Here is a 25,235-nt window from a genome sequence, read left to right on the forward strand (position 1 = left end):
GGCAGAAGCACCAAAAGGTATCAAAATCGATGAGTTCAAAAACTGTTTTGAACAGTGGAAAAAACCTCTTGATGGGTGTGTTTCATCAGATGGAGAATACTTGGAAAGTGAGGTTTAAACACATAAGAATAAATACACAGTGTTTTAATAAATAAATTCCGGGTTTGGGGGGTCTCCCCTTCTTATCGCCTACTTTATCTCCACTCTTATGAGAATTTGTTTAGTAAACACTAAAGAGGCAAGATGGTATATTATTGTTAGAGGTGACTCCACGCTGCTGGCACAGAAAGCCGAACTCAGCCGGCACAGGCGCTAGCAGATCTGGATGACGTGCCCACTCTCCGATGGACCCTGAGGCTGGAGACACACCGAGCACTGGCTGGCCGGAGACTGGATGAGGCGCTCACCCGTCAACCACTCGCTTTGGTCAGGGGAACATGGCTAGCTCAGATTGCAATCTGGGCGCTCCTGAAACCTTGGGTACAAACAACCCCCCGGCCCCCAATTAAATAGCCCCCCTCGAGGTGGTTGGCGGGGAAATGGGAAAATAGAAGCATCGGAAAATAAGTCAGAGTTGAGCAAATGGAATCCCTGCGTCCTGTCCCAGTAAACGATTAACACACAAAGTAAACCTAAAGAAAGATTCTGGAAGAAACCGTTTCAAAATTTAGCCGCACACAGGAACACACATTAATGTCTGTGGGTCAGTGACCACCTGGGTGTGGCTCAGCTGACTCAAGGTCTTCTCTCCAGGTGGCCGAGGAAGGCCCTTCTTCCCACTCCCCCCTGGCTGTTGGTAGAGCTTGGCTCCTCCTGGGCAGCTGCACTAAGGGCTCCGTTCCTCGGTGGGTGGGCTACTCTATAGGGCAGCTCACACAGGCAGGTGGCTCTCCATAGAGTGAGCAGGCAAGAGAGCAGAAGACGGCCAGGGCAGCCCTTCCATGAGCTCATCTCGGCAGTGACGCCCATCACATTTTATTGCTGAGAAGTGAGTCCGTGAGGCTAGGAGGACTCTAGCTAACAGATAGAGTTACTGGACTCTCCTAGCCCACATTCAGGAGGGGAGAGGATTTGAGCGTGAACATCAGGCAGGACGTGGGGATTTTTTAAGGGTCCCCTTAGAACCGTCGACTGTGATGCACGCATTTGCACGCGTGGATGTGTTTGGGGGCGCGGGGTGGTCAGTGGTGACTCAAGGGGTGAGACCGATAGAATACTGAGCTCTTACGGACTTTCTCATGAGGAACATTAAACAGGTTATGTGGTAGTATCACCCTTACAGGAAACAGACGGCATTCACAAATTGAGACTATGAGCCAGTTTAACAGAGGGGCCCTTTACAAAGTGTGGACAAGTGTAAGGAAATTCAAGGAGCAGTGGATTTCTCCAAGGGTTTCAACAGCCTGGTGCCTCACTGGCCCGCAGCCTGAAGTGGTCAGTTATCAGAGCCAGAGGAGAAGAGCCCCCCCCCCAGACAGGAGCTTTGACTTTCCACCAGTGAGGCCGTTAGCCTCTGGCATCTCCACTGGGAAGGTGTCGGGAATAAACCGCTGACTGGCTCTCCCCCAGGTGCCTGCAGGCACGACTCATGGGATGAACCCAACTAGAAGCCAGAGGGCAAGAGAGTCCCCTGATACTGTCAGTGCTGCTCAGCCTCCAGGGTACACAGTACCTGGGGGTGGACCTGGAGGGACAGTCAGAAGATACCCGGCCCGGACACAGAACCAACACTTAGGAGGAAACTCACATCACAATGGGCAGAGAGAAAGGAGCAGGCTTCCCTGACAAGGTGCTGTTTAGAGCAAGCGAGACGGGAGAGTTTGCTAACAGAAGGATATTTAACACCAGAACAGGCTTTCATATAATTGTGTCTCTTGAAGACCCTTGGAAATGGGAAACACATACCCATCTCTATGAGACAATTTGGGTGAAATCGTCCTGATGAAAGGAGGGTGGGTAGCTAAGACGACTTTGAAGGGTCCTTGTAACTTGAGGCTTCAGTCTCCAGGAGGGATGGATGAAAATCAGGGAACGGGATATCTTGCAAAAATATTCACAACTGTTTGAAATGGAAATGAGGCTACTCCAATTTAGGGATCCAAGGAGAGCCGAAGGGCCAGGGTGTGAGCAGCGGGAGGTGGGCTCCTCCCTGGGGGAGGCAGGCTCTGCTCCGCCTGTTCTCATCTTTACTTAGCACCTGCTGGCTTGGAATGGTGTCACCCAAGCAATCAGACGGGTGGAGGTGCCAAGAGCCTGACCTCTGGTGCCGGCAACACCCTCCCCCAACACCTCCTGACAGCCTGTCCTGATATAGATGGACAGGGCACTGGTTTAAAATGACAGTCTCAAGTTCATGCGGGAAGAGAAAGCTAATTCGAAGAAGCAGCCAGGCACGCTTCCTTTCTCTTGGAATAATATTATCCCCCTTCTCCATGGCTCACCTTGGAGCCCATTTTGCCTTTAGATCCCGCTGNGAATGGTGTCACCCAAGCAATCAGACGGGTGGAGGTGCCAAGAGCCTGACCTCTGGTGCCGGCGACACCCTCCCCCAACACCTCCTGACAGCCTGTCCTGATATAGATGGACAGGGCACTGGTTTAAAATGACAGTCTCAAGTTCATTCGGGAAGAGAAAGCTAATTCGAAGAAGCAGCCAGGCACGCTTCCTTTCTCTTGGAATAATATTATCCCCCTTCTCCATGGCTCACCTTGGAGCCCATTTTGCCTTTAGATCCCGCTGGCAGAAGACCGACGACGAGCTCTGTCGACATAGCACGTCCTTTGTCCTTCACAAAGCCATTCGCAATGACTTCTTCCAGAGCTATCTCTACCTGCTGGAAAAAATCCCCCTGGGTAAGTGAGTCAGAGCCACTAGATAAGGAAGGGGGTTGGACTGTAGGGACTATGTGAGGTGGCGGGACTTCTGGAAGGGCCCTTAGAACAAGGACACCTCTTACGCACGCACGCAAAGAACCCACCAAGGCGTCCGTGTGCTTAAAGGTGTCAATGACATTCCTTGCGGAGAGTGCGAAGACCGAGCGCTGCCAGGTGAGTCGGGTCTCTATTCTGGGACTGCCACACTCCCTCCGGCGTAGTAGTTTGCTTTTCTGGCTGTTGGTGAGCTGAGTATCAGGCTTACAGACTCTCAATTCCGTGTTTAAGAGAGAGGTGGGAACATTGGGTAACTCCAAGGGGAGAGTACTAACGCGGTAATCACATAAACTAAGAGTTAAAAAGCAAGACTAACTAGTCGTAATAGATCACTGTGTCCTTGTGGGTGCATGCACACACCTGCCACACGACCCTTTAACAGACAGTTTACAGGGAGCAGATTTTTAGTTTGGTCTTTGAATATGAAGAAAAGAAACTGGTGCAGCCGTGGGTCTCCATTTCAGTTCTTTCCTCTAGTTTTCCGAGAGTTAGACAATGGGCAGTAAAAAGCTTCTCTGGTTTGTCTACACCACTTTCCTTAGTCTCTGGGAAAGTGGTCACTTTGGGGCACTCTGAACAGCACTGGAGAGGAAATAACTTCCAATTAGGGAGTGAAGTATCCCCCTTTGATTTATGCTTCCCCTGGGTGAGAGCAGAAACAGTGGGTATCCGTCCCAGGCTGTTTTCTTAAGGTTGCCTGAAAGCCCCTTTGTGCACGTGGGGGGGGGGGGGCGGGGCTCCAGACGACGTGAAAGGCACCACGTAGCCTTGGAACTCCACTCAAGAAACTACATGCCAGCCGTCCGCCAAAGCCTCCTTTTATTTAAAAAAAAAATCGCCATTTCTGAGGCCATTTTCACTTTGAGACATACAAATACTTTCTTCCCCTGTGTATGTATTTCTCATAGACCCTCACGGCCGCACTATGGGATAGATGGGGTGTCATTATTTGTTTCCTCTGCTCCCCCAGCCCCTTCTGATTTTTTCAAACGAGGAGGAGAAAATGCCCAGGTGACAAGATCTCGCCAAATACCCAAACCAGGGCTCCTCCAGGTAGATCGCACTGCTGGTAAATGATTCTCTTAAAACACTAAGACAGTGGATAAGGGGCAGAGGACTGCCACATTTTAAAAATAATGACTAGAGAGGAAAGGAACTCGTCTCTGAAAGTAGTTAAGAATGAATTCAAGAGGAAGAATAAAACAGCCTTTCCTGAAAATTATTTGGGACAAATAGAGAATAATTCGCATTCGGCCTCCATCCTCTTTTCTCTACCTAGAAGAGTCATTTTGATTTTATCTATACTCTGTGTAAATGTGCAGGTGGTTTATCAGTGATTTCCAGCCTTTTAGAAACAACATTTACTATTAAAATCAAACTTTCAGGCCAAGTCTTCCCTGGAAGCCCGGAGTAAAACCCAGGAAAAGTGAGGTTTTTCCGCTATCTTGCTCTAGCCTCTTGGCCTCCTCAGTGACCCCGGGGCATTTCTGTGGCACCCCCAGGGCTCCATAAACACTGCGGGGGAAACCACGAATTGATTCCAAGCCAAAGATGACTCCATCTACTTAGCTGCTTTCCCACAAATGGGTCCTGCTCACTTTCTCTTACCCTGTGACTCAGCCCAGACAGTGGCCCCTGACACTAACGGCGCTAGCCCCATCCAAAGTACCCCTTTGATTTTAACCACCGAGGGCTATTTTAATCAGTAGGGACCAGCCTAGTCTGCAACGATAAATTAACCCTGAAATCTCAATGGCTGAAGATATAAAAGTTTGTTTTTTTCACTTTACTACATCATTCCAACGTGCTCCACGTAGGCATCCAGGGATCCAGAATGATAAAGGCCCCGCCTCCTGAAACATCACTAGTCACCATGGCAAGGGAAGACAGGAGCTAAGGTTTGCCCACCAGCGCTGACATATCTTGTCCCATAAAGACATAATTGTGTCTGTTTAGAGGTTATTGCCCAGAACTCGTCCCGTGCCCCTAACAGCAAGGATGCTGGGCGGTGAGAGGTGTGCACGCATACTTGGTTGCTAGTAAATGTTTATGCCACAGGGGGAACCATGGCTTTTTAGAGATAGAAACACCAGACATTTCCTATTCTGGATCAATTCAGTTAAAATCAGTGCAACAGGCCTTATGGAGCTCTGAGTGTTCCGTGCACTGGAGAAGACTCGAACATTGACAAGACACAGTCTCTGTTCTTCAGGATTTTATAATCTGGTAACGAAGACAAATCTACAAGTAACTTTTTGTTAGCCCTCGAAAGCCTTAAGTTGAGGGTGCAGGGAAGGCAGACTCCCAGCTCTGTGAACACTCAGAATTTTTGCAGCTTTTTCTTTTCTCGGGGGCAAAAATGGAAGTGCCTCTGAAGCAGCCAAGTCCATAAGCTCTGAACGGTGTGGAAAGGAGGCAGCACATAGGCCAGTGTGACTGTGCCCAGTGAGAAGGCTTCCCCGAACCCTGCGTTAACTTCCCCAGCCCTTGGTTTTTCTCCCCGGAGGTTTTAACGTGTATTCAGGGAATGCATTTACATGTCATTTCCCCTCCTGGACTCTGGTTCCCGTGAGAGCAGAGACTCATCTATTTTGTCCTCCTCTATACCTGCACACCTACCATTGAACCATGGTTCCTGGCACATAGAAAGAACCCCGTCAATATCTGTTACACAAATTAAATGCCCCTTACTAATAACGAATTGCAGGCCACCAAAGTCCTGAGTTCAAACTCTGACAATGGTGTGTTGATGGAGAGGTCACCTCCGTAAGTTACTGGAATCTCTGAGCATCATTTTGCTCAAAACTGCAGGCTGGTCGGGAGGATCAAGTGCCACCAATTAGATACGTGAAAGTACTCAATGCTCAATGTACGTCTGTTTTTTGCCTGCCCTTCCTTGGAGCCAGGCCCCTCAAAGTCCCCTCGTAGGCTTCCCCAGGACAGGCTGCACCGGAGACGAGGAGCTGAGCTCACTAGAGGGAGTTTCAGGCTGCAGCCAGGCTTCAGCTTTTCCATGTGGAAATACAACTCGGCCAGTGGAAGTGCTCCCGCCCTCGCTCCGCTGGGGTGTCTTAGACCTGGCTTCCCCTCCTTTTGATGGTTGCAAGGCTCCAGACAAGTGAAAATAAAGCCCTTCTTTTAAAAGGTCGGGGAGCCTCTGCTGCGGAGCCTGCACAGAGAGCTTGTTGTTCGGGGCGATTAGGGGAACAGTGGTGGCTGACCGGACTCTTTGATTCCTGCTTTCCTTCCTTCCTCCTTCCGACGGCCTGCGATAGGCAGCCAGTCTCACAGCAGCACCCTCCGCGGCGACCTTGGGTCATGGGGACGCTCACTGAAACAGCCCCAGCTCCAGTCTCCAGTGGAAGGCCTACCCGCACCAGGTCTTCAGAAAGAAATGAGAACAAGCCCATCACTGTTCTCAGCGGTTTGCATACGTGATCCCAGTTACTCCCTACGGCGTCCCTAGTAGGTGCCGCTGCTGCTCCCCACCCCACCTCGTATCTGAGGCAGGGTGCACAGAGGTGCAAAGTAACTTGCAGGAGGTGACCTGGTGGGGGTGGCGGGGGTGGGGCAGGACCAGAATCTGGGCTGTCTGCCCCCGGAGTCTGTCTTTTTTAACCACATAATCAAGCCGCCACCTCCCAATGTAAAGGGCAGTGTGACTCCTAGGGGCAGGGACACAAGTCTCACCACATTTTTTGATGGGACAGGAACATAAAACATGGTCCAGGGAGAGCGTTGACTTTCTACTGAGATCAGCAATGAGACAGGCCCGTGAGGAGGTGCATGGGGTCTTCAGTTATACCAGCCCACATTCCGTTAGCGGCTTGGAGTGAATGCATTTTCTACAGCTGGCTGTTTGTGAACGGATGGGAAGGCCATTTATATAAATCTCCAGTCTGTGCCCCGGCGCTCGAAGGGGCCTGTCTACAGACAGCCCTATCAGAGATGGTCATGCAAGGTACTCCTCAATAACTCTTCCAGCACTAGCCACGACACTCTTCTGAATACACAGAAGCCACCGACTATGCACAGATGAAAAATTGAGCAGGAGTCTGCCATTCCTGGACATTGTTAAAGGCTTAGTCTAACGTCATCTTTAGAGTGATGGTCCCATGAAATTTAACAGAAGGAGCCAAAGCTTTGCGTTTAAATAGGGATGGGTCAGGACATACAACACTTACTTCTATGGGATACTTTTGTAGCATTACTCCCCTTTGGTAGCATCACTGTGTGTAGCATCAAAAGAGATAGCGTGTGGGATGATATAAAAGTGCCCAGCACAGTGCCTGGCAGGTAGGTGGTACCCACCAATGGTTAGCAACCCCTTCACTTACCCCTTTTTAGAAGAATCAGTCACCGAGGGGGAAATTTAAAAACACAAGGGTCACCCACCTGCCATCACAATCCAAAGCCAGAGTTGACAGAGAATATCTCCCACGGGATACTTGGAACTTCCCAAGGAAGCCCAGCACGCGGTCCCTGGCCTTCGGCAAACTGATTTCATCCTCGGCAACTCGCGGTGCAGTTATGCCGTTTCAAAGGCTTCCTCTCACCTCTGCAGTGCAAATGCTGCCCGGTCGTTCTCTTCCTCTTCGAAGAAATGGAGAAGCAGATAATTGCCCCCTTTACTTCGCAGACTTTCAGACACAGCGTGAGACAGAGGAGACGTGGCTTTGGATTTCAGCAGACGGGGGTTGGAATCCCCACTGGGTCCCTCCCTGGCTACTCAGTCCCGGGAGAGGCAGTTGGTTCTCTCAGTGCCTTGCTCTCTTCTGTAGATACAGTGTTTATAAGACAGACTCAATTAGACATGCATGTTTAGCATTTGTAGTGCCTGTTTGATCAATCGCAGTCACCAATGTTTAATTATTTGGGTATGCCTAGCAAGGACGATAGAGGTTTCCTATACTGTCTGAGTGGGGAGCTGTGTGCGCGTCCGTCAGCTGTCTCCTACAGCCACTCTGGGCTTTGCCGAAGCACAAGAAACACTGGACAATGCCCGTTTGCTCAGCGAACGCTCGAAGGAGGCCACTATGCGTCAAGCCTAATAGCAAGTGCTGGGGTGACAAACGGGAGACACGCCCATCATTTCAGCGGAACGTGTAGTGACAGACGTCACTACAGGGTGTGGTTGAGAGAGGCACACTGCAGGCAGGGCAGCTGCCAAATCAAAAGTGGACTCTTCCCACATAGACGCTCCCCAGGAAAAGAGTCCAGGACCCCTGCCTGACGGCGGCCTTCCACCCTTCAACAGTAGGTCAGGCACCACACTCGGGAAGAAGCAGGGAGTCGGGAAGGCGCTCCACCAGGGGGCCGGGGTGAGACCCGTGGCGCAGCTTCAGGAGACCCTGGCTGCAGGGGCGAATTTTCCCTCCCTTCCCACCTTCGTTCACTTCATTCGTGTTGAAGCCTGAAAAGAATTTAGGAAACACTGAACTAGCCCTCACTTGGAAACAAAAAAGCGCTCTAAAACTTTGGGAGTAGGTGGTGTGTTATCTTAGAGACAAGAAATACCAGACACGTAAAACACACGGGGAACAAATGAAACCTACAGGGACTCTCGGGACAGTCCTGTGACCCCACAGTGGCAACTCTCCAGCATTCCGGCTCGCCCAGACCTCCGGATTTCCCCAGAAACACTGATAAAGTGCCACTTTCCACCCTCCTCTGTTGGTGAAAAAATACATATGAAGGTTGTTGTTTTTTTAAGATTACACATATATGTAAAATCTCACATTATGTATTTTTCTCTGGCCGACTTACTTCCCTTAGCACAATACCCTCAAGGTCCATCACACTGCTGCAAATGGCAGGATTCCCTTCCTTTTAATGGCTAAATAATATTCCACTGCATCTAGATACTTTTTCCCTTCCTTCTTTGCTTCTTTCCTTCTCTTCCTGCCTTCCCTCCTTCCTTCCTCCATTTTAACCATTACTTCTTAAATGATGAAACTGAGAAGTGCTCTCCAGCAAATCTTTTTTTATGGAAGGCTTTGCCTTTCATAAGGGCAGTTCCTACTTGGACTTTTCTTGGAAATAAAAGGCTCACTTGATCCAATATTCTGTCTCAACTTGTCTCTAACTCACTGTTTCTGCCTCACCTGTTTACCCTCTGGAGATACTGAGATCGGTTTCCGGTTGGCACCCAGGTCTAACGCCCGATATACAGCCCATAATAGCTATATCCGACCATTAAAAAATAAAGAAGATACTCAGCAATGATACACACATAGCTATTAACAACACTTTTCTTAGCGAGCTCATGGATCTTTATTTTTACTGGGGGTGCATGAACTTGTACTCTGCTTTCCTTTCTGGAACAAGTACACCATCGGCAGGCCTCTGGGAGTCCAGTTCACAAAGCTGGCGAGAAGTAAGTACCATAGAATGTCGAGAACCAAGATAGCTAGTCTCTGTTCCAGGCTACCCCGAGTTGCCGAGACTTCGAGGTCCTGTAAGAAAGGCCACGTGGGTGCATTTCCGTGACAAAGACGCATGAGTGGACGGCTGACGACCTCACCTGAGCCCACCGGCATGTACAGCGGGGGCTATCAGGAGGGGAGAGCCGGGGGCTGGCCACGACGCCTCATAGACCTTTTTAGTGAAATGCTCCTGTCAATTAGGTGAAAATGAGAACTCCAACCCATAACCGTAAAAACGCGTCTACTGAGTCTGACGCCTGCTGGGGCTGGCACTCGCTTGTGGTGTAAACGTCTCACTGGCATAAGGGCCCGCTCCCATTTCCAGATTAAGGGCTTTAATGGACTCCACTGACGATCTGACTTAAGCAGGTGATGGGCGGATCAGGGAGGGCACCGGGCTGCGGCCTGCCTGCGGTCCACGGCGGCCTTCCCCTCTGGGAAGACGCTACGAACTGCCATCTCCTAGGCTGGTTTTCTGAGACATAGGGAGGAATTCGGAACAGCCCTGTTACTGGGCTGGTGGCACTTGATTTTTGTCATCCCTGTGGAATTGATAAGCCTTTACTGGGCCACCTGCTGTGTACACAACACTTTACCAAGTACGAGGGGAGAAGTGTCAGTGTGGTCAGTGCTTCCCAATGCTTTTGCACGTGAGGCCTTTCCGTTTAATGCTGTGTTTTTCTCAACCAATGGCTAACTCGTGTATAAACTGGCAAACACCATCCATATATTTATTAATACCTTAAAAAGATTTGTATTTTTAAAACAACAATCTGTGTACAATAGGTAATGCATGTGGGAACTGTAGTAAATATTTTTAGCCTCTAGAAAATGATGTGCGTGGGGACCGATCCTTATATCCCTCTCAGCAAATTTATGACCGTTCAAGGACCCAAACGTCAGCTCCAATGGCTCGAAGTTAGAAACTACTGATGTAACCCCACAGATGGAACAAATTACAATAGAACATTTCAATATAAGTAAGTGGTGTTTATTGGATTTTTAACTTTTAGAATCAAAATTTGGGCCTATGTAATTGTTGTTCCATTCAGAGCCAAGCAACACACGAGTACGGCCTCACAATCTCGGGGTTACCTGAAGAAAGATGTTCCTAGTTCAAGTTAAACAGATTCTCTTCTCTTAAGTTCCTGCTACTCAAACGTATGTCATGTATGTTTTGCTTCATATCCTGATCGTAACATTTTTGGGCTGTTGCATATTTCACTCAGAGCTTTCAACAGTCTTTCGCTTTTCATGGTTGAGATTAAAAATGTGTCTTCAGCCCTGGCTGGTGTGTAGCTCAGTGGATTGAGTGCGGGCCTGCAAACTAGAGGATCGAGGTTTGATTCCCAGTCAGGGCACATGCCTGGGTTGCAGACCAGTTCCCAGCAGGGGATGCATGAGAGGCAACCATACATTGATATTTCTCTCCCTTTCTCCTTCCTTTCCCCTCTAAAGATAAATAAATAAAATACTTTAAAGAATGTGTCTTCCGTAGGGTATAACTCTCTTCTCTCTTCTTGCCTATCCTGTCTTATTGTCCAGAATCCAGTTCATTGTACCTTCTCGAAGATATTCTTTTTGAAGCCTGTGTTTTCTGTTGTAATATAAACTGATTTCTTTCTAGATTTGATAAATATCTGTGATTTTGGTATTTCTTTTCATTGGACTCCTGGCTTAATTTCATCTTTTGCCAAATGTCTTCTCTTTATTTTAACCTTCACTGGGCTGAAATATAGCTTCAAGGAACTTCTGAGGAGCGAATGCACAGCAGGTAAATCTTCTTTCACATTTGACTGGGGATTCAATTCTAGCTTCCAAATACTTTTCCCACAGAATATTGATGACACTGCTCCATTATTTTCCAGTGTTTCTGATGAGATATGTGTTACAAACCTGATTCTAGTCCTTTGACCACAGGGTTGCCAGATAAAATAAGACACCAGCTAAACTGGAATTTGAAATAATCAACTAATCAGTTTTTGGTACAAGTATGCCCCATGCAATGTGTGATATTTTGAGCATGCTTGTATTAATAAATTAATAAATAAACTGTTAAATTAATAAATTATTACATTATTAATAAATAATTAATAATTGTTCATATTTTATCTGAACTTAAAAACTAATTTTGTATCCTGTATTTTTATTTGCTAAATCTGGCAACCCTACTCTAAGGTCGAACCACAGTTTTTCCTTTAAATATCTTTAGAATCTTCTCATTACCCTCTGCATTTTGAAATTTTCTAAGGATATGTATAAATGTAGCTTTTACTTAATTATTGCTATTTTTAGTCCATGCTGCTCAGTACTTGTTGGATCTTACAATCACAGCTCTAGGAAATTTTCTTATATTATTTCTTTAATAATTTTCTTAAATTATTAAATTTTTAATAATTATTAAATTTTTAATAATTTTTAATAATTAAATTATTAAATTTCTTAAATTTTTTTCCTCCATTTTCTCTGTTTTCGAGAATCCTAATTACCTTGATGTTGGGCCTCCTGAATTAAGTTATTATAGCTCTACTCTTTTTATTTCTGTTTTCCATATTTCTTTTGGTGTTTATGTCCTGATAAATGTACTCAATATTATATTCCTAAATTTCTGGTCATCAAAACTTTAATTTCTAAGGAGTCTTTGTTAATCTTTGAATAATCGTTTTATTGGCATCTTGTCTTTGATTTATGGATGTACCATTTCTCATATCTCTCCAAGGATATGTGAGTTTTTTTGTTTAGCTTTGGTTTAAATTCACATCCATTTCCTGGGTTATTTCTATTTCCTTTGGGCTCAGTTCTATGTCTTCTTTCAGGTTGCCAGGTTACCCCCATGTTTTTGGAAATCACTGTTTATTCACAGTTAGGAGTAAAGGTCGGGGTCTGTGATTCTAGGTACTGGAGATTGTTTCCCTAATTTTTTTAAAATAGAAGAGACATGCCCACCCCCTACCTCCAGGATCATAGCTGTAATGCCTGTTGCTTTTGGGAGGGGGCATTGGTCCCCTCACTGGTTGGTATGAAGACAGATTTTTTAAATTAACTCTTATTTCTTTTTGCAGCTGTGCTGGGCTGCAAGTTCTTTAGCATTGCTCCGTGTGCCCTTTGTCTTCCAGGAATTTGTTCAAATCATGAGTCCATCAGTGGTCCCTTCTCATTTTCTTCACTGTTATGGGCGGGGTTTATTAAAGCAATTCTTGGGGGGTGTGGGGAAGGAGGGGGAGACAAATGTATCCAGCCTACAGCCTTGAACCAGAAGTTCCTCCCTTTCATTCAATTTCTATCATTTCCTCCTGAAATGTGCCATAATGAAAATATTTTTACCTTCAAGGATGCATTTTTGTTTATGAAACACACTTAAATATTTATCCTTCAGAAATTGGAACACACATTTTTCTAAAAAAATAAATGTCTTGAAATAATATATCATATGGTTCCTGAAATAATGAAATGACATAGTATATCACAGTATAACATACCTAGTACAAAACAGTTGCTCAACAAATATTATATCTCTTTTTATTATTTTGTTTTCAAAAGATAGAGCTTAAGCACGTTTTCTATAATATTGGTACTAAGAAGCATTTGGGTATGAGTTGCTTGAAGAAGAGGTGAAAAATAGCTACCCATCATCTACCTTGTGAGTAGAAGTGGGTATTAATGATTAGATTCTCATAAAATGTTTGGAGCTCTAAGATAAAACTCACTGTAAAACGTGTGACATTGTGTATTCTACTATAGCAAACACTACTAAGCTTTTTTAGTACAGTGATAAACTGTAGTTGTATTAAACCATAGGGTATTAAATCATGAAAAATGGCACACGATTACAATTTATACATGTATAGCCAGAGTTCAGAGAGGTTAAGAAATTTCCCCAAGGCTACACAGGAAGTGAGTCAGTGAGCCAAACTCAGATGCAGGTCTTCTGACATCAGACCAGTATCTGTTCCTTCAGAACACAAAGTGCAGGCTTCTAGGAGGAAATCAATGTGTGGTAAGATTGAATTTGCTCTGTCATAAACATATTAATAACATTAATATTATTTCCTCTGCAGTGAAATTGTATGCATTAACGAGTCAAGTCATCAATGGTGAGATGCAGTTCTATGCCAGAGCTAAACTTTTCTACCGAGAGGTTCCAGCTACAGAAGAGGGGATGATGGGAAATTTCATTGAACTGTCCAACCCAGATATCCAGGCCTCTCAGGAATTTCTTAGGAAATTCGTTGGGGTGAGTTGTCCAACTATAGCTTGAGGAAGAGGCAAAGTCCTTGCAAACATTGAGCTCACATGCTTCTGTGCGGTAAGCTTCTGTGTGGCACAGCCCAGAGAGTAGCTGGAAAGCCTGCTTGAAGATGTTCAGAAACCCCACTCGGCATTTCACCCTCCTGAGCAGCCTCTAATCGCTCGTGCTTCAGGGAAAGGTGAACCGGCAGTGCTGAGAATACAGTTTGGAGGTTAAGAAGACATGTATTTTAGAGTCTCATAGGAAAGAGTTGACAAGCAGGTCATTGATGGGAGATCATGACATTTGGGATCTTGGGGTGATTTAGTGATTCTCTCCAATAAAAGTTTGATGTGGTGAGGGAATGCATGCTTATGTTTGGTTTAAAAATGGTAAGTACGGTAGAATCCCTTAACAGTATTCTATACATAGTTTCAGAGCTTGTCTTGAAAGAATGTGATCCCTTTGCAGTCCAGTGTTGGATGAAACTCCACGTCCTTACTCCATGTCGTATGGAGACCGTAGAGAGCAGGGGCCAAAATCTTGGGCTCTAGAATCAGAGCTTTGTTTTTTTTTTTTTTTTTACTGTATAAACATCCTTGGGCTTGTTACTTAATGCTCTGGGCCTCAGTCGTCTTACCTCCGACTCGGGCAAAACCGTGGAACCCGCCTCCATAGATTCATGATGATCCAGTGAGATCATACGTGCCAAGTGCTTGCCTCAGGGCACATAACTGTTACCCAATGGTCTAATTCATTGCTACTAATGACAGTCACGGTCTTACATAAACATACTCATTATATTTGAAGGAGCCTCACTCTGTCCTTAGAACAATACAGCTGCCGTTAGTCCTAGTGACCACATAAAGTCCTAACTGGCAAACAGATTTTGTTTCAATTCATGATGAAGTTGTTTGTTTGAAATTTGGAGCTGACTTCATCCTGATAAAGGAAATATTGTAAATATTACAGATACTTGGGGCTAGGCTGTCAGCCTCCTTAGAAGCATGACAGTAAGAATACCCGTAGCGTTGGGGTGAGGCTCGCTTTACAGCCAATCTCCCTGGAGCACAGGGTGCCTGCGTAGAGAAGGCAGGGTCAGGAGGGAGGGCCCGCCGGGACCAAAGTGTCTGGACATTGGCTGCAGCCGTAGGGACTGTGGAGCTGGGGGTGAGGGCCAAGGCTGTTTATGGGTCAGCTTAACTGGAGTATTTCTAGACCTGTCACTGACGGATTCCACTGGGTGCTTTTCCGGAGACAGTCGGTCACTTTGGCAAGCCCTTTAGAACTGTCTTGCATTTACTCTTTACCATTTTAGGAGGCAAGTCCTAGTATTGTTCTCTTTTTCACAGTTGTGGAAACTGAGGCTTGGGGAAGGTAAGTAAGTTGTCAAGGTTATACAGCTGGGAAGAGACAGAGCTGGAACTGAAGCCCAGACAGGTCTGTCTGACACCAAACTCCCTTCTCTTAACCACGACATATTTTCTTCCATTTGCCTCATGAAGCAAAAAAAAAAAACTCCATCTCTGCTTTTTAATTTTTTGTTAAGTGGACCACAGACCCCGACTCTCCTCCAGTCTGGCAGAGAGCAATGCCTCCTGCTCGCCTGGTGGTGAGGCTGACTTTGATCCCACTGCATTTCAGAGGCTTAGTAAGTTAGTAACCCAGCTGTCTTGTCACTCCGTGTGGAATGCCAAGCTGACCGCAGGGATGCTGGTCAGATGGAGCCCGTCCCCACGCCCACGGGCCTGGGAAAGGAAACGGCCTTGCACTTGCATGTTTATGTTGGAAAGCGCGGGCTGCTCTTTTCAAACAAATACGATGGGTCCTTCTTCGCAGACAAAACTCACTGTGAAGCTGTGACCTGTAAGTACCAACATGGTCTTTGTGAAAGAATGATATTTTGGAACTCTGACCTTAATAATCTGCTAAATGAGCATCCAGGTCAGGATTCAAGGGGGAAGAGAATATGAGGATCATGCCTTATTTTTGTGTCAACCAGGAAAAGGCGAATGGTTTAATTTAAAGTTTGGCCTCAACACCTAGTGACATGGGATGGTGGGAAATGGTGTTTAAACTTCTTACAAATAGGTTTACTTTAGCAAATAAATGGTATTAAGATGACGGTGTCCATGGCACAGCTGATAACTTTCCTCCATTTTAGCTTTCTGGTGGGGAGGGGTAGCAATTTGTAAAAAGTTACCAGTATTTGATGGCATTTCTCTTTTGCTGTTTCTCAGAGATTGTACAGCTAAGAACTTTGGGTCTAGCTTGTTATATATACTTCACGATTTTTGTACAGTAGCCTTTAACACTTCCATTTTAGTTTTACACTCCACTGGGTGAACTTAATATAATGTCCTTCAAAACAAAATAAATGGCAGAATCAAAACTAAAGTGAAATTCCTAAGAGTATTTTAATGGGCACCATCAAAGAAGATGAAAATGACAGAACCCCTTGCGTTGAAGTCACTCGGTGTAGGTAGTTCTGGCACATGCGTTGAAGGGCCTCGGATCCCGATACAATCACAGCTCTGGACAGTCACTGTGTCCGAGAGGCGGTGCTGCCAGCCCTGAGACCAGTCTTTAAATACCCGTCCCTGAGGAGCTGCGTGAAGATGAGAGACAGGGAGAGAGAGAGAGAGACGCAGCGCCAGCAGACGGGAGGCAGTTCCAAGCACGGAATGAAGAGAACTAGGTGGTAGTGCCGAGAGGCTAGAGATACACAGGACCTGAGTGGGAGGCATCTTCCTCCATTTGTAAATAACCATCGTTTGGAGACTCAGTGGAGTCAAATATCACCCATCTAAACTGGTGAAAAATACAAATCAGAGTAAGGGAATTTTTCCAGGGAGTTCTGTTTCAAACACCTCACTTGTCTGGGCATCGGGTTTCTTTGCCCAAATAAGTAGGAGAATTAGACAAGTGTTAAAAAAACTCCAGGGTTGTGCAGAAACCCTTCAAGGGCTTATCAGGAGAACAACAGGAAGGCTGAGTATGGGGGGCCCTTCCTCACTTCCACCAGAGACGCTTCAGACGTATCTGTCTGTTGGGAAGAAGGAGTACAGCGGCTAGAATTTTCCTGAAAGCCTCTGGCATATTGTTCCCAGGTCTCTCTGCCTCACTGGTCCATGGTTCTGCGTCCGAGACCACTCGCTGCAATAATGTGAGCCACACGGTCCATAGAGCCTGCAGGGCTGGCCATGATAAGAAAAATTTGTAATGGTGATCTCTCATTGAGCACACGAATTTCTCCTAGTCCTTTTCAGTGGTTCACAATAATGGCCCTGTTCTGCCCCCATCCTGTTTATGTTATGAACTTACTTGGAAGATGCTTCTTTGACAGCCTTCCCAACATAATAAGCCTTGGGCCTAAGCCTCTTTTCTGAATTGGTTTAGTTGAAGTTAGAATATCTGACTGAGGGAGGCAGTACAATATAAGTAGGAATGACCAACAATTGGCCGGTGCCTTACCATGTCCCCTTCCCACACTCAAGGCAGACATCACTAATCAATCCACCTCTTTCCTGTTGAGTTTGAATGAAGCCTTAGAATTCCTCGCAACACAGCATGAGACAGACACCCCCCAGGAAACCAGAGCTGGTGCTGCAGGTGACAACTCTCAGAATGAACTAGCTGGCCTTTGAGTCACACGGTTCCCTGTTCAGATTTAAGTTCTGCCATTAACTGAGTGGCGTTACAAATCCGAGTTTCCTCACCTCCATACTGGGGAATGATCACTGTCTTGTGGAACTGGTTTGACTACTGTAGTCATTGTAGATGCAGAAAGCTTGCTTACATATAAGCACTAGATAAATCATGGATATCACCATCCCATTGGTGAAGAAGCTACACCTGCTTCACTTTGTCTTCCTTGTCGCACTTTTCTCGCTATGAGGAAGTCCTTGGGGGGGACTGAAAAGCACATGCCTGAACATGCCTTCTGCTCAAACTCTGTCTTTTGGTTCTTAGCCAAATGTTTTTAGTTTCTGAGAAATCAAGAGTAGGCTTTTTCCTTAAGATCTTTACTGGCAACTTCAAGTATCTTGTTACTAAAACTTCTAGGACAAAACCTGTTCAACAGCCATCCTGATTATAACCAAATTGATCAGACCAGTGGAATCTTTGAGATATGGATAGATTTGTATAGAATTCTCAGAGATTCAGCTGCTCATGTATATGTACATATTTGTATATATTGCTTTTTTAAAAAAACAGATTTTATTTATTTATTTTGGACAGAGGAGAAGGGAGGGAGAAAGAGAGGGAGAGAAACATCGATGTGTGGTTGCCTCACACACGCCCCCTACTGGGGACCTGACCTGGCCCTGCAACCCGGGCATGGGCCCTCACTGGGAATTGAACCAGTGACCCTTTGTTTCTCAGGATGGTGCTTAATCCACTGACCTCCACAAGCCAGGGCTGCATATATTACTTTATAGAAGCAAATTGCAGAAAGTTTATATTGGTTAACTTCCTCTTCTTTCACCATCTATCCATCCTTCACCCTCAGCAAATTTAATGTATAGACATACTTAAAAAATTTAGAGGCTTTCGTGCCCAGTGGATCATGCAGTTTCTGGTACACAAGCAGAAAAGATGCATCGTTTCTAGCACAAAAAGATGCCGGAGATTTTGCTGCAACCACCTCTCACCCACCTGAATGCGCCCTGCGCCATCAGGGTCAAGGGTCAGGGGAACCCTGGCCTGAGAACGAGACGGTTAGCGTTCCCTCAGCGCGGGTCCCCAGAATCAATCAATCCATCCCCTCCATACTGGGGGAGTAGGTGATTTAGAGAACCCCAAGGTCCATTTTGGAAAAAGTAAAGTTTCAAGTATACCAAATGAATGGAAATGTGTTCACGGAATGAATTTTAAAAGCACATCTGAAACTCAGAAGGGCTGTGACTGCTCCGCTGTGTAAAGTAATGAGCTGCAGTGTAGGTCTATTTGGTTGGGGGTGTGACCCAAAATGGCAGTTCACAAAGTTCTATTTTCATAGGGCTTTCGATGACCTATTTCTTAAGAGGAAATTACCAAATTTTTAAACCTAAAACATGATTTCCTAAAATCCGATTCTGAAACTCTTTTAAAGACCCATGCTTGGATAATATAGAGAAAGCGAACCCTGGAAATGTTTGTGTGCTTTCTGAAAAGGTACCTGAATGTTCTATAACCTGTTATGGCAGTTTGTGCCTACACGCACTTGTCCCAACTCATTGAATAACTACTCTTCACCTAGTGCATCTTACTGCATGAAATTGGCCTAAATAAAGTGGACTTGGAGAGGTGACTGGAGTGTCCGGGACTCAGAGTGGGTGTCTGTGCCTCCGCACAGGGCCCCGGGAGAGCTGGGACGGACTGCGCCCTGGACTGCGGCTCCGGGATAGGCAGGGTCAGCAAGCACGTCTTGTTGCCGGTTTTCAACAGCGTGGAGCTGGTGGACATGATGGAATCCTTCCTCCTCGAAGCCCAGAACTACTTGCAGGCGGATGGGGACAAGGTGGAAAACTACCGCTGTTGCGGCCTGCAGGAATTCACACCCCCGCCGGGGAGATACGATGTCATCTGGATTCAGTGGGTCTCTGGTTAGTCCTGCGTGGCCTTCTCCCTCCCCACAAAAAAAAAAAAAAAAAAGACAACATTTGAGGTGTGGAGGAGAGGGAGCAAGGTTGCAGCTGTAGCTGCGCCTAGAGGGGTCAGCTGGCCCTAGGCGTCGCGGGGACCGCTAAAGAGCTCTGGTCCTTCCGACTTCGCCCCTAGCATCCTTTGTGTAGCCCGACAATGCCCATCTGTAGGGAGGGAGTGCCTTGGGACCACCCTAAATCTTAGAAGAAACCTAAATACTTGAAAACCTTTAAAAAGTAGGGCCAAATAAGTGTATTCACAGTTATCGACAAAACCAGACTTTCTTAGATTTAAATCCTTAGGAAATGAGACGACAGTGAATTCAATTTTTGTCCTCTGCATGTGTCAGAGACACAGATGAGTGACAGAGTTGGGCTGGGGAGGACCCATGGGATGGGCAATAGTTTAGCTCACGCCCACGAGGTAGAGAGACCAGGTGGTATCATATCGGTTTGACGAGCAGGGCACTGGGCCCCTCAAGAGGATGACTGCCCTCTAAATTCTCAAAGCCGCTTGTGGCCGAAACAATCCAGGCTGTCAGAAAATGCATGGGTGGGTGAAACGGTCTCCTCGTTCTTTCCTACTCACCTTCTTTCCCACCCGCTATTTCCTCCTGTTCCCCCCCAACTTGGCCTCCTCTGTAGGGTACCTGACCGATAAAGACCTTCTTGCGTTTCTCTCCCGGTGCCGAGAGGGCCTGAAAGAGCATGGCGTCGTCGTACTGAAGGACAACGTGGCTCGCGAGGGCTGCGTGTTAGACATCTCGGACAGCAGCGTGACACGGGACATGCACATCCTCTGCAGCCTCATCCGGGAGAGTGGGCTGGTGGTGCTGGGCCAGGAGAAGCAGGACGGCTTTCCAGAGCAGTGCATGCCGGTGTGGATGTTCGCCCTGCGCGGGGACACGTGCCGCTGACCGGCGGGGGAAGCGGGGGCTAAAATGCACAGTGACGCTCCGGGACGCAAGTGCTCCCCTCTGGGGCTCACGGGCATTCACGGAGGGATGGCAAGAAGGGACACAATGTGTGTCTGGAAACGACTGGTGATGTCACATGTACAACTTCCGCTAATTAAAGAAGTTCATGCAAACACTCTGGATTTTCCGAAAGGTAAATGAGGCGAAACATCCGGGAAAATGCCTGCGGTGTACCTAAACTGTACGTGTGTGTACACAAAACAGGAAAGGGAGCAATGCTCCAGAGTGCCCCACGGCCTCGGCCCCTGAAGACTCGCACTGGAGAGGCCAGAGTGAGGTCTGACCCCTGCCTCTGCCCTCGGCCAGGTGCGCTACCTTCCTTCCTCTTCGGGACACCACTTCTCTGAAATCTCCCCCAGTTAAGAAGATGCCAGTCAAAACGCTCTTATGAAAACGAGCCCGTTACTTCATTTTGTCTTTAGTCTTTCTCTTGACAGGAAAAGTACATGGTTTTCCCTTCTATTTTGGGTCAGTTCACCACCCAGTGATGTCATTCACACGCGTGTGATCTGATGACCGAAGGCTGCATTTCCGTGCTGGGGAAGGGTCTCCTTTCAGGTGAAAGTGTTGTTCCCTTGAACTTGCAGCTGTGAACATATGAGTAAGTGTCACTGATAATGTAGTTTTAGCCAACGGCTCCCAGTGCCGCCTGCTTCCTGGCAGTGCTCCTGGTGCCTTGATTGGTACGGATGCACATGGGAAAGAAAAGGGAAATGATAAACTTGAAACGTGAACTCACCGGATTAGTTTAAGGCACTGGTTAGCTAAAAATAATCAAAAATCTTTCACAACCAGGTGTAATTTAGTGTATTGTCTTTAAAACACGCCACTATCTTCATGTTGAAGCATACACTTGTATTCTGATCTATACATATGTTTGCTATTTTGATGTATCATGAGTCTTCTATGGGATGCAAAGAATCTGTTTATACAAAGAAGGTCTATTGCATGGATGTGCTATCACCATAAGAATCCCATCGGCATGGCCTAGCTCTAACTTAGGAGGAAAACAAGCGTTCTAAGACATTGACTACTTTAGTACAGCACTACCTCGGTAGTTTCATTTTTGCCCTGGAAAACTGTGTCACGTACTCCGTCCCCGGCACCTGTTGTCTGCACTCATCACGCCCCAGGGGAACAGAACAGAATGGGAGGCAGAACCCTCAGGGAACACACCAGAGCAGAACTAAGTCAAATGGTGAACCACACCAAACAGACTGAGTGTGGCAACGAGGGCACGCTGGTTTTAACCCGCTGTGTATCAGAGCAACTTGGACAAATCTTTCTAGACCCGTCCAAGAATTTTCTTTTTTTAAAACAGTGCCCTCAATTCTCTTACCTCTTGACTTTCTGCCTTGCCAACACTCAGATACTGATTGACACAATTATCAGTTTCCTCGCTCCTGGGCTCCTGAGCTTATGGAAGAAGTAACCTAATTGTCCTGCGGATGTGGATATATGACCTTCAACTCGGTTGAGTCTTTGAGGTTGACCAGCAGTCCCTTTTCTCATCCTGAGAGACATCCCTTTCATTCTCCTTAGACATTTTCCATATTTTTATTGCTCCTCCCAATTTCCCAACTCTATAGCTATCCTTAATTTAATTGAGAAAGTAGATGTTGGAGAGTAAATTGTATCAACATCTTCTGCTTTGTATACTTTTTTTTTCTTTTACAAAAATTTTTTTATTGTTGTTCAAGTACAGTTGTCTCCATTTTCCCCCACCACCCTCCCCTGCTCTACCCCCCACCCACAATCAACCCCTCCCCACATTGTCCTTGTCCATCAGTCCTTTATGCACGCTCCTTATACTCTTAATTACAAGATAAGGGAAAGAGTGACTTGAGAGGAAAGGCCCTTGGAGCTGATCATGCTGCCTAATAGGTCATGTTAAAGTTTGGGCATGTTAGTCAAAAAATGAGAGAAAGTTCTTCAGGGTTCATAGGAGGGACTGATTTTTCTGGTCCTGGGGGTAGAGTCAGAGATACTGTAGAAGGAAGACATTCAAGTGAGACCTACTCCAGCCGTCTCCGATGCAGTTCAGTAGGCCAAACCCTGCTGATGCTACTGACACATCTGTGTGGCTGGTACAAGTCACAGACGACATTAGATACAGATTCTATGTATGGGACAGCTGTCCCAGAACCGTTTGGGAAACCTTTAGAGCATGGAGATTCACAGGCTCTCTTCCCATGAGAGTCTAGTTCTGTGATGTGGGCTCAGATAATCTGCATTGTTTAGAAGTTTTCAAAGTCATCCTGAGCACTCGTTTTGTTTGAGGATACTAACAGAGAAAGGGGCATGGAGCTGGGCTCTTCGGAGCCACAGAAGGATTAGGTAGGGTGGGCAAGAGTGTGGGCCAGGTTCAGGGAAGGAGCTAAGTGGTAAAAGCCATTCTCCACACTGATGCTGGTCTTTCTAAAATACAAATATGACCGTGTCACATAGAAAGTCTCAGTGACCCCCCTATCACTAAGGGAGAATTCCCACTCCTTAGAATGACAGCAAAGCCATTCCTGACCTAGCCCAGGCTTTCCCTGTCCATCCTTGGTTTTTCCACACCCCACTGCAGTGATACTTAACTACGTGCAGTTCCCCGAAGGAGCTATCATCTATGGCTCAAGCATTTACAGGCATTGCTTCCTGGGAATTGAATGTCTCTCCTTCTTTTGTATCTGCCCCAGACTATTTAGACATTGCCAACTTTGGGAAGCTTCCTTCCCTCACCAACCTCCCACCTCAGGTGCTGTTGGACACCCCTACTATGTGCTACCATAACACCTTCTGCTTAACATATCATAGCACTTATGTGGCGCTGTAGTCACCCGCTTATGTGCTATTTCCTGTATTAAATTCTGAGCTCCTTAAAGGAGCATTCATAGTTAGAATTTGCCTTTGTCATGGGCCCTCCCAGTCAGGAGGGACTCAGGAGCTCAGACTTTGGTTGAAGGTTTAAAAGGCAATGTTACGTACGAGCAGTGGAAAGACTCAGGAGACAGGCTAAGTTTCTGTGAAGCATCAAACAGGAATCAGAGCAAAGCAGTAGGAAAAGCCAAGGGTTTCTGAAGTCCCATGAGCACTGGGATGTGTAAGGCTGGTCCAGACAGTGACTAGACAGTGCAAGCTGGCCAGACAGGAAATGCGTGGAAACAAGAAGGCAGTGAGTTCAGGGATTGGATACGAGCACTCAAGAGGAAATTGAAGCAAGAAAATTAGGTCTTGCCTAGTAAGAAAACATCTATCTCTATCTCTATCTCTCTCATATTTGAGTCAACCCAAGCATATGGCCAACCCAAAGCCCAGAGTTTCACCATGCGAGAGGTTACACCTCATAAGAAAGATGCACTGTAATTGTGAGTAGGTCATAACAAAACAGCCCCTAATCCTCACCTGTTTCTGGCTAAGCAACAAGTCCAAAGAACCAACCAGATTATAGATGAAGTCAGTCCTTCGGTGAATGCTGACTATAAGAAGGAGGTGCTCACCTGTGTCTCGGACACAAATTGATTGCAAACATGCCTGCCCTTCCAGATGAACTCTGGAGGACCCCTTGCCTTATACAAGGATTCATGAATGGGTATAATCTTCGGCCACCTCCTCTTCGGAGAACCTGGGCCACCACTTCTAAGCACCAGCTTAGAAACTTGCCAAGTCTTAAGGGGTCGGCAGTTTTATAGATTCAGGACCATCATAAAAATATAAAACAAAATGAATAAGGTCACCCACGTGAAAGATGATCTGCTTTGTATTATGGACACATTTTGGCCTTACTCTGTTGTGTGTTTTTCCCTCTCCACCATTTCCTGTGACTGGTCTGTTTTGAGTGATGTATTGGGGAGAAGACCTGTAGCAGATACATTCAGCTGCCTGTCAGGAGTAATTAAAACCAGTTGTGTTATTGCTTTCCTTCGTCCCAGCTGACGCTTTGATGCTTTGGTGTCCATGCCAGAGAACTACCTCTTATAATCATCAGAGGCCAGTGTTTTTGCAGAGGTCACTGCAAGCTAATTAAGTAAATATGTGAAAAATAGTTTTAAATTATCTCAATTAGTAGAGTGTGTGTATACATGTATCTTAGAATAGGATTGAGGAGAGACTTTTTCAATGATAACTACTTGCAGAGTGAGTGACTTGGGGCCAGGGAAGTATGCATATACAGCACCTCTGTGCGTTCATTAAGTTGGCATACTTTGACCTCTTGGTGTATGACAGGCTGGGTTACTTTCTGAAAACAAACATATAGAAAAGGTCCGAGAAGACCATGGCTTGGTAATGAGAAAGCCAGACACATAAATATTAATAAATCAGGATGAAAGGCTGAAAGAATGGCAGTACAGAGAGTTAAAGTAATACAGAGAACAGGCTAACTCACTACACCTCTGGAGGCTATACAGTCTCTCTCATTCATTCAACATGTTTTTGAATGCCTACTATATGGCATGCATTGCTCTAGGGTCTCAGGATACACCAGGAGGGAAAAATTGAATGATCTTTGGCCTTGTGTAGCTTGTATTTTAGAAGACATAGGGATGCAATAAGTACAGAATAGTAAATTATCTCATTATGTTAGAAAGCGGTAAGTTTAGGGGAAAGAGGGAAGTAAAATACGGGGAGTTGGGGGTCATGGAGGAGGGCTGCAGTTTCAAAGAGTGGTTAGTGTTGGCTTCACTGAAGAGGTGACATTTGGGCAAAGGAGTGAAGTGAGGCCATGGGCCACTGGATGTCCGGGGGGAGAGGGAGCAGCCCATCCGAATGCTCTGTCTCCAGTGTGCTTGGCCTATTTGAGAAACAGCAAGGGGGTCAGCGCAGCTGCTGCAAAGTAAAGGGGGGAAAGAATGTAGTAGGATATAAGGTTTAGGGATAGGGGTGGGGCCAGGTCATGTAGGGTCTTGTAGGTTTGGGAAGGGCCTTTTACTGTTATCCTGATTGAACAGGGACGCCACTGCAGAGTTTTGAGAAGAGAAATGATGTCTGGCTTGTTTAAAAAAATTCTTTGGGCGTGATGTTTAGAAAAGAGAACAGTGGAGGAAGGATGGACATGAGGCGAT

The 25,235-nt window shown here is 46.2% G+C and overlaps 1 protein-coding gene across 1 annotated transcript; it reads left to right on the top strand.

Moving 5' to 3' along the window:
* The first annotated feature begins 2,698 nt into the window (after positions 1-2,698).
* Positions 2,699-20,127, top strand: NTMT2 (N-terminal Xaa-Pro-Lys N-methyltransferase 2). The gene is made up of 4 exons (XM_037035289.1): positions 2,699-2,852; positions 13,414-13,589; positions 18,922-19,171; positions 19,856-20,127. Exons 1-4 carry the CDS (start codon positions 2,699-2,701, stop codon positions 20,125-20,127), a joined length of 852 nt encoding a protein of 283 aa, XP_036891184.1.
* Positions 20,128-25,235: the final 5,108 nt, after the last annotated feature.

This window comes from Sturnira hondurensis, unplaced genomic scaffold (assembly GCF_014824575.4).
Source record: "Sturnira hondurensis isolate 20B ecotype Veracruz unplaced genomic scaffold, ASM1482457v3 Scaffold0022215, whole genome shotgun sequence".
NCBI classification, from domain to species: domain Eukaryota; kingdom Metazoa; phylum Chordata; class Mammalia; order Chiroptera; family Phyllostomidae; genus Sturnira; species Sturnira hondurensis.